Consider the following 10,653-nt stretch of genomic DNA (forward strand, 5'->3'; position numbering starts at 1 on the left):
TATTTAAATCTAAATCTAAGAGACAAATATCTGTACACGACAAACTGGTAGCGCACATAGTTGATACAGATGGCGCTGCAATCAATCCGTGTCACCACGACCTAACTGAACTTAACGATCACATACATTGACTTGAATCTTTTTATGTCGCATACAAAATTCTTTTTACCTTTGTCAGCCAATTCACATGGGACCACCTCAAATTATAGCTTGTGTAGGTGTTGACAGTTAAATTTGATATAATGCCAGGTTTTTTTTTTTATTAGCGAGGGATTAGTTAAATGTTCAGTTCAAGATAACAAAAGATAATGCTGCCTGTTAGGACAGTAAACCTTGCTACAATCGCGCTCAAGAATTTCTATGTAACATTTTTATGAAATATTTCTTTTTTTTCTTTTTCAAAAGTATGCAAACAATAAGGCCTAGAAAATCTATGGGAAAGTTCGATTCAACATTCTTTCTCTTACATCCCACATCGAGTAATGTAAACAGTTTTAGTTTTATGTTTTTTTTTTTAGATGAGGTGTGTTTGTGTCGTCACTCCGGACTTGTGGATAGATTGTTCAACAAGAAGGGTGGGGGGGGGGGGGGGGGTGTGCTGCGCCTATGTCTTACAGTTTTTCAACTGAGTTAATAGGATGATGCCCAAATTGAGCGTGCTTATCATGAAACTGAGAGAGAGAAACTCTAGGCATTATCCATCCATCCTCCCCCCTCCCAGCACGAATAATTGATTTTATTTCACTGCAATATTTTCACACACAGATGCTAATGTTAGCTTGATCGATGCGTCATCGAGCGTCTCGAATATTCCCAGCTCCATCGAATATTTATTTCGTTAAGTTAAAAATAATGAACTTTGATTTTGTTGAATAAAAACAAAAGTGACCAAAATATTACATTAGTACAAGGCATAAAAAAATATGTTTTAGCGGTACAATCGTATGCTGTAAAAACATTGAAAGCTATACATGGAAATGGGGGGGGGGGGGTTAGCTTTTATAACAGCTGCAACATATAATACGATATGACGATTATCAGGTAAATTATCGATTGATTGATAGTGGATTTATGTGTACCTGCGTCGAATAATATCGATAACGCTAGAAGAATCGATGAAAACTTGTTTGCTTTTTCTACAGTTAATTCTTTTTTTTCTCAAGTTTCGTCTAAACCACCACAGTTGTTAACAAGGACCATACCAGTCACAGATGGAGCTGGGGTGAATGTTACCGTGTGGGGTACATCTGTTACCTCGTGGGCAGAGGCGTAGCGACGGGGGGGGGGAGGTACATCTGTCCCCGGGCGCCGACCATAGGGGCGCCAAAATAAGCTCATTTTAGCTGCTATTTTAAATTATAAATATGAAAAATATAGGGGGGGGGGGGCGCCAAATTGAAACTTTGTCCCAGGGGGGGGGGGGGGGGGGCGGGAGGGGTCGCTACGCCTCTGCTCGTGGGGTAAATCTGTTGCCTTGTGTGATAAGGCACGCCCAAGACAGATGTAACTAGGATGTAGATACTCAAGTTACTCTTAAGTGAGGGGGGGGGGGGGGCGGATAGGATACGAATGATCAACGATAAGATAACGTATATAAGGAAGTGAAACTTAAAAAATAAATCTGGGTGAATCGGTGTTTCCGGTAGGGCGGTGTCAAGGTTATTATTTTGTTGGTATCGATATTCTAACCCCAAACTCGATCCTAACCCTAATTAGTAATTGCGAATACTAGCACTGACCTTATCAACTATACTAACAGTAACCCCCGCTCCCCCCCCCACCACCATCCATCAATGAAACAATAGAGAATGCATGAATATCAAGAATTTAAACTGATTTTTCTGTCAAGATCAAGTTTTGCACTTTAACAAAAATAAAAAATACAAAGGGGGTTTAAAAAAAGAATAAAAGTGACCTAGTCTAAGACGGCCCCTGAGGACCAAGAATACTGCCAGTTTGTGATAATCATTTGATTGTGTCCCCTGTGTGTGTGGTCGGCTCAGGTTGTTGCTGTTGACTCGGGGGACGGTCCGTCAATATTTGCCGCAGGCCGGCACGCCTGGGGCTGGAGCACGCCGGCTCCCCACGGACCGGCAGGTAAACACGCGGACATACCTGGCGTAAAACAGCACCTTTGTCCGCCTGCAGCCATCGTCGGCATGTTAACTTGTAGGGTCAAGTAGCATGCATGCGGAAAAACTGACCGGCCCGCATGCTGAAAACTGACCGGCCCGCATGCCGGAAAACTGACCGGCCAGCATAACGGAAAAATGACCAGTGCGGGCGATTTGCTTTCACAACAACTGTCCGGCCGAGGCGATTTGCCTCCACGGACTATTGGCCCGTTAGGAAGATGTTCCACAAAGGACTACTGATTTGTCCGGATAATTTTTTACAATGGACAATTGAGCAGTTCGGACATTTTGCCACCACTGACTGGCTCAACATCACCGTGCAATTATGACCACAAACATAAGCTGTGACCAACTGACCCACAAACATCAACTGTGACCCACTGACCCACAAACATCAACTGTGACCAACTGACCTATAAACATCAACTGTTTCCAACTGACCTACAAACATCAACTGTGACCAACTGACCTACAAACATCAACTGTGACCAACTGACCTATAAACATCAACTGTTTCCAACTGACCTACAAACATCAACTGTGATCAACTGACCTACAAACATCAACTGTGACCAACTGACCCACAAACATCAACTGTTTCCAACTGACCTACAAACATCAACTGTGATCAACTGACCTACAAACATCAACTGTGACCAACTGACCCACAAATATCAACTGTGACCAACTGACCCAAAAACGTCAACTGTGGCCAACTGACACACATAGATCAACTGTGACCAACTGACCCACAAATATCAACTGTGACCAACTGACCTACAAACATCAACTGTGATTAACTGACCTACAAACATCAACTGTGACCAACTGACCTACAAACACCAGCTATAACGAAATGACCTCACATATGGAGCGTGGTTAGTGAAGCCTAACACACAGGGTAGGAATTAATATTTACAACATGAGCTAGGAATGTGGGGAGGGGGATGTGTGGGGGTTGTGGAAAAAATGGGGTGGATATGTTAAAATAAGGGGTGGGTTAGTGGTAAAAAATGAGGTTGAAAATGGTAAAAGGGGAGGTGGGAAATTGTAAAAATGGGATAGGAGATAGTAAAAGATGAGTTTGAAGTGTTACAATTTATGGTGGGTTGTGGTACAATGTGGAGTAGGAAGCAGTACTTACAATGTGGGGTGGAAAGTGGTACTTACAATGTGGGGTGGGAAGTGGTACCTACAATGTGGGGTGGGAAGTGGTACTTACAATGTGGGGTGGGAAGTGGTACTTACAATGTGGGGTGGGAAGTGGTACTTACAATGTGGGGTGACTTACAATGTGGGGTGGGAAGTGGTACTTACAATGTGGGGTGGGAGGTGGTACTTACAATGTGGGGTGGGAAGTGGTGCTTACAATGTGGGGTGGGAAGTGGTGCTTACAATGTGGGGTGGGAAGTGGTACTTACAATGTGGGGTGGGAAGTGGTACTTACAATGTGGGGTGGGAAGTGGTGCTTGTCCAGCTTCCTCTGGTACTTCTTCTGCAGGAGCTGGGCGTTGAGGGCGCCACGGATGTGGACGGCGTTCTCGTCGATGGAGATCTTGTGTCCGGCAAAATGATCCGTGATTGGCCCGTGGGGGTTGTTGCGGCCCTGGGCCAGGGCGGACTTGATGCCCAGAGCCTCATTGTCTATAGCGTACCCAGGCTGTTCCCCCTGGAAGCGAAGCTCCGACATTTTGCTGGTCGCTCTCCTGAAACCAGTCGGTATAGCAAGTTACATTACGGAAACCTTTCAACATTAATCGAGACTATTTTTGTTCTTTACAAAAATAGTTGCTAAGTCAGTGAAAACACGTTCTTACAATAATCTCTTTTGTTTAAAGTATATATGTTTTTTGTTTCTCTTTTATAAAACTGGATATAATGAAAACAGTTTGACCCATGAAAAATGAACAAAATAACCCCCGATTTACTATGCTGATATAACACAAAAAAATCGAATTTGTGTGTGTAGTTTTGTTTTGCATGTATGTTTAATGAAAAAAAAAGTAAATCAATGAAATAAAGCTACAAGAATTCCACCCCAAATCCCATTTGAGTAAAATCCCAAAGACTATATCTACAATATCTCTACAAGATAAAATAAAAACACCAAAATCATCCAATAGGATCACAGTTGTAAGGTTAGGCCACACCCACCGGAAGTTGTCCTGGGCCGCCATGGCTCTCTGTATCCCCATGGCCTTGTCGTCGAGCCTGGAGCCGCCTATCCTTGGCGCGTGCCTCTGGCAGTAGATCTCCTTGTCCTCACTCTGGCTCTGGTTGGTCCAGTAGTTCTTGAGTGTGACGTAACCACCGCACACACAACACCTGTATCGCAAAGGTTCAAAGGTGAGTGCAGGTATTCATACCGGTCCCAAACAACGAATACTCTCAGTTATAAGAGGTATTCTTACAGGTCCCAAACAACGAACGTTCTTAGTTATAAAAGGTATTCATACAGGTCTCAAACAACGAACACTCTCAGTTATAAGAGGTATTCATACAGGTCTCAAACAATGAACACTCAGTTATAAGAGGTATCCATACAGGTCCCAAACAACGAACGTTCTTAGTTATAAAAGGTATTCATACAGGTCTCAAACAACGAACACTCTCAGTTATAAGAGGTATTCATACAGGTCTCAAACAATGAACACTCAGTTATAAGAGGTATCCATACAGGCCCCAAACAACGAACGTTCTCAGTTATAAAAGGTATTCATACAGGTCTCAAACAACGGACACTCTCAGTTATAAGAGGCATCAATACAGGTCTCAAACAACGAACACTCTCAGTTATAAGAGGCATCAATACAGGTCTCAAACAACTGACACTCTCAGTTATAAGAGGTATTCATACAGGTCTCAAACAACGAACACTCTCAGTTATAAGAGGTATTCATACAGGTCTCAAACAACAGACACTCTCAGTTATAAAAGGTATTCATACAGGTCCCAAACAACGAACACTCTCAGTTATAAGAGGTATTCATACAGGTCTCAAACAACGAGCACTGAGTTATAAAAGGTATTCATACAGGTCCCAAACAACGGAAAATCTCAGTTAGAAGGATTCAGATCTAAGCAGTGTTTCTTCCAGACTTTTTTTCACCGGGGGTGGGGGGACTTGAAATTTTCGGTGAGGCGGACTAAAATTTCTTGTGGGGGGGGGGGGGGGGAGCGGAGACCGTAAAAAGTATATATTTTCTAATTTCATTTCGTTCGGGGGGGGGGGGGGGGATCGGCAGACCCCCCCCCCCCCCCCGCCCACCATAATCGATGGCCTGGAAGAAATTCTGGATCTAAGTATCGACAGGATAGTCGATAGTGGTGGTGGTGGTGGTGGTGGTGGTGGTGGTGGTGGTACGCCGTTAGTGACGATGTGTGACATGGAGGAGTGGAAGGGGGACGTTAAGAAAATATAAGATATTTTAAATAAATAAATTGATCAGTATGCTCAATGTTTACCGAACTCAGGAACATTTTAGAAAGAAATTTTTTGCCTTGTAGTTTGTTCTTGGTTGGACAAAGGCTATAGAAGCAATTCCAAAAATAAAACAGGCTGAAATCGAAACCACGTATACTTAATTATGTTGGAGGGGAATCCCTTCCAACATATTAAGAACGAAAAAGAAGAAGAAAGAAAGAAATTTCAGTGTGATTTAATTTCAGAGGGGAGTACTGGATTTTTGAGACGATGTGTAAAAATCGTCAAAAATCGTGACGTTATGTATGAATGACCACCAATAAGAGTAACCTTTCTAGTATCTAGATTCTAGCCCGTTGCTATTTATATACTAAAGAATCCTGAGTTCGGACCAGATGCAGGTGAGGCTCGTTAACTGGGGACCAAAATAAAACAACTGCTGCTTTACATATTTTCCCTGTGAGGCAGCTAACGAAGAAGAAAAATATCCTACAGATGCTTTATGAGCTAAATAAACGCGATCCCTTCAGATGCGATAGTGCCTAAGACTGATGCGATACTGATTTAGTTTACAAACACTACAAAAATAAGGAACCAATGGTAAAAACCTTTCAGCACCCAGGAGACATTCTTTGGATATTATTTAATCGCAGACGACACTGTGGCGACACAATTTAAAAAGTTAGACATATCTCTTGACATGTTTAGTTAAAAAATACTTTACGACCGTGTATATCTGATATTTACAACCCTTTACCAGCTTAAAATAGCCTCATAAAGTGGGTTTGTGGTTTGACTGCCTCAGTAGGGAAAGACAGGGGCGTACAAATGAAGAAGGGTGGTCTTTGTTAACTCTAACAATAGAATTTGAATAGAGGGAGGGGCGAGAAAGATTTGGATTAGTGATAGAAGTTATCAGATTAACATGGGCATTATTACACCGGGCTATAATGGTAAAGTACTTGCTTACATTCAACATTGGACTATGAAGGTACAATTAATACTTGCTTACATTCAACATTGGACTATAAAGATACAATACTTGCTTTCATTCAACACTGGACTATGCAGGTACAATACAATACTTGCTTACATTCAACATTGGACTATGGAAGTACAATACAATACTTGCTTACGTTCATCATTGGACTATGAAGGTAGATTCAAATAAACTGCACAGGAAAAAATACAGGAAAAAAACCCCGAATGTGAAGCTTCCCCCAAATGTCCTACTTTTACTTGACATACTTATGTTAGCCACGCCACCAGTTATACATGTGCTACTAATTTTTCTTATTCCTAAAATAACAAACTGATATTCCACCGGAACTGATAGAGATAAGCCATGGTGCAATTTGTCATATTTAATAAGTTTAACAAAAAAGATAAAGATTCTTTTATTAAGTCACCTAACTTAGTTAACAATTTGTCTAGTACAATTTTTCAAGATTCCTTACACTATGCACCCGTTAACATATCGAACCTAGCTGATTTGAGCGACCCTATTTGAAACGTGAGTGAACGATTTTAAAGAAAAGGAAACAGCTGTTCAAGAGCGAAAACAAAAATCAATACGGATAAAAATAGCAACGGGTTTTCCTACGTTCAACATTTTTTTGACAGTGTATTTTTGCGGAATGTGTAGTTACTTCAGGCTAGGGCAGTCCCTGTTTAGATTAGACTAAAAAGGTTCACGTTATTTTTAGAGGTCTCTGATTGATGTTAGCTTTTAAGGGGATCTTATTTTAAAAAAGTAGTTCGCTAAATTTCTGTTAATTTTATTATTTTTGTAACATTTTTCTTCAAAGAATTCAAATTATATTTGGATAATGTTTATTGTTTAAATTTGCCTTTAAACGAAGACATACGATCGAAACACTTAATAAATATAAAAAAAACAATAGTAAACATAGTGTTGTTTTAAAAAAAAAATCGAAGCTAGATTCAAACCGATGACTGGGTGGTGTTCGAGGGGTCTATTGTGATAAGATGTAAGGGGGGGGGGGTGAAGTGTGACGAAACACTTTTGCATTATAATGAGTTAAGTTAGAATTAATTTTTATAGTAGTTATTTTGGATTAAAAAAAACAACCTGTAAATTGTAAGAGAAATGTGTTACTAAGCTCAAGGTTAACAGAGCTCAGAAAAAGAAAAAAAAAAGACGATATTTAAAATAAAAGTCTGCCAGTTTTGGGCGAAGTCGCTATGGGATTCTGGCTTTTTGTGTCTGTGTGTGATGATGGTGATGGGGTAAAAAAAAGCCGCGTGTTGTTTATGAATAACATTCATAGATCAAGATATTTCAGCACTGATGAACATTTTCCAAAACCAGAAATAAACCTAAGGGGTCAATCGTAAATGACGTCACGCTTTTTTGGACGATTTTTCCCTCCCACCTCCCCTCCGTCACACGTCGTCACAAAAAGCAAGACCCCCCCTCTAAAATGACGTCAAACCTCAGCCTACCACTCCTCTCAAATTTGAACTATTTTTTTTTTAAACATCGATATTTTTCTAAAATCTTGTCTGAATTCTGTCAAAATAGAGTATTTTAATCAATTCCTATTACAATTTATTAAAACAGTTTTCTAAAACGCGAAATAACGTCTAAAATTCGTGTTCTAACATTGCTTTTTTATAATGCAAAAGTGTGACGTCGCACCACCTGAACCCCTCCCCCTCACCACACACCGTCATAAAATTACAGACCCCCCCCCTATGAGTGTGACGTTATTTATGGACGACCCCTAAACGCAAATCCGGAGTCTTTGTATATAATATAGATAAATAACTAACGGATCTAAAAATACCCCAGTCACGTGACTCACTTGAAGCATGTGAAAAACCTTCATTATTATCTAGATAATTCAGCTTTGATAAACGTTTCCAAAACCAGAAAAACCTAAAAACAAACCTTTTGTAAAAAAATAAATAAATAAATAGCTGACGGATCTAAAAATAGCCCAGTCACGTGACTCACTTGAAGCACTGCTTGTGGAAGACGACGTCATTGACGGGGCCGATCCTCTCCTGCTGATACACCTTCTGGCTGCAGCGCTGGCACCTCTGCAGGTTCAGGCTGGGCGGCATGAACAGCGTCGACAGCCGTCTGCCGCCGCGCTCTGCAGAGTCCTCGACCTCCAGTTCCGCCATCTTGGCATCAAACTCTCAGCAGACGTCTCTAGGGTGTCGTCTGGCGCTGAGGGTAAATAAAAATAACAGTTGACGCAATGAAAGGAAGTGTATTTTACGACAAGACAAGACAAGCCAGATGGAGTATAGTTTCGATTGCAACGGAAATGGTTGTGCCCAATCCTGTACCCTCTCTAAATTTACTTTCAAGAATACATCAATTAAACACCGACAATATCAATTTAACACCTACGACATCAATTAAACACCGCCTGGAGGATTTGGATACTTCTATATTATCAAACAGAGCGTGTGGAAACAATGTTATTTTAGGTAACCAATAGCTCTAACCTTTGCCATGAACAAAACCCAAACCATGTTCCTAACTAGAAAAGAGAGAGAGAAAACCAAACCATGCTTTAGTTCGCTTCAGCGACATTGAAATATCCAAAGCCCCACAGACATGAGAAAAAGTCAAGTATTTGACGAAAATTTAGATTTAAAAAAAATCACGTGTCTTTCTATCTAGCATTGCGTCTCATGCGCCAATTAGCACAGTAATTATCACATAACCAGGACGGCCTTTGATATACACATTGAATGTATCTTTAAAAAAAAAACAACCGAATAACTAAAGGTGATGTATAAACATCAAGTTATTTTCAAGCACTTCAGAACAGAGATGGATTATCAAGGTATTCAGCGGTCAATAGCCGCGTTAGCTATTGTAACGTTAACCTATCTATCAGCTAAATAGAAGGAGAACGTCCCCGGATTCTTTTTTCGGGGTCATATGCAAATGCCTTACGGCCTAAGTGGATGAACACTTAACACAACGACCCACTAGGGCTCGAATTTAATGTCTAGGGGAGCTAGTGATACTATTGTAATTAACACTCATCCAATCTACATACGACCTTTTAATCAGCGAACTCAGTTGTGGCAAAACACAAAGATGAACTAGATAAAATATTTAATGTATAAAATATAAAAAACCCAACTTACAAAATGTAGGACAAATCACTATCACAGATTTCTACACTGTCAAAAGAACAGCTACAGGCCACACAACACTGCTGTAGCTTCTAGACTTACTTAGCGACAAGTAATATTAAACTAGAAGACTAAATCAACTGAAGAAAGCAAGGCACACACAGGTCTTAAGTACTCTCACGTTCAAATGGTCAGAGTCTATAGCCGGACAATATGGACGGCTGCCTGACTAAGGTAAAACGGCCTCGTAGACTGCCAGGTCAAGATAAAACTGCCTCGTGTTGCGAGTGTGCGGGGCAATTATAGACTTCTGTGACAGGGGAGGTTATCCTCAACTCATGTCGCCATTGGTTGGGATAATCATCTGATCAGAATCATTCAATCAGATTTTAATGGAAATTTTCTATGTCTCAAACACCTTAATAGTCAATGGAAAAACCCCAGGTGTTACACAATCATTCCATATAAGGAAATATACAATGTCAAAATAAAAATGACTCGACCTAAGTAGGTCACATCCCCTCCCTTTTTGGAAGTGACAGATAGGTTCCACAAAAACATACATAAGGAACCAATCTGGCAATGAAATAACAAAAATGTTTTACAAATGTAGGCAATCAAAATCATAATACCAGATGAAAATATCCCTGAACCTAAAAGGGAAGTAACTCCAACTTTTACAATTGGTGAAAGGGGAGTAACCCTTCAAAAGGTAATTGTACATCAAAATCCCTCAAAAAAGGGTATTACAATATTTCCATGTGGATATTAAAAGTGGTAAACCCGCCAGGGTAAGACCTTTATTTCAATGACTAGCTACAATATCAATTGAGTCATATGAGACATATTATTATAAAAGATTACATATAATCAAAAACTACCTTTAATTAAGGTTCACCTGAAAATAAACAAAATATTCAACAGGATTGGAATTTTGAAAAAAAATTCAAAACTCACACCACTCATTTT

General features: G+C 40.3%; 1 protein-coding gene across 1 annotated transcript; it reads right to left on the reverse strand.

Annotated features, from left to right (window-relative positions):
- Window positions 1-3,582: 3,582 nt before the first annotated feature.
- On the reverse strand, window positions 3,583-9,925 carry LOC131953054 (hillarin-like; the record flags this gene model as incomplete). Its single annotated transcript, XM_059316068.1, has 4 exons — window positions 9,697-9,925; window positions 8,540-8,758; window positions 4,290-4,460; window positions 3,583-3,841 (listed from the first exon to the last, which is right to left on the reverse strand). Coding segments are annotated over exons 2-4 (603 nt in total), but the record flags the coding sequence as incomplete, so codon positions are not given.
- Between the last annotated feature and the right edge of the window lie 728 nt (window positions 9,926-10,653).

This window comes from Physella acuta, unplaced genomic scaffold (assembly GCF_028476545.2).
Source record: "Physella acuta isolate Inbredline_101_S28 unplaced genomic scaffold, ASM2847654v3 ptg000902l, whole genome shotgun sequence".
In the NCBI taxonomy this organism is placed as follows: Eukaryota; Metazoa; Mollusca; class Gastropoda; family Physidae; genus Physella; species Physella acuta.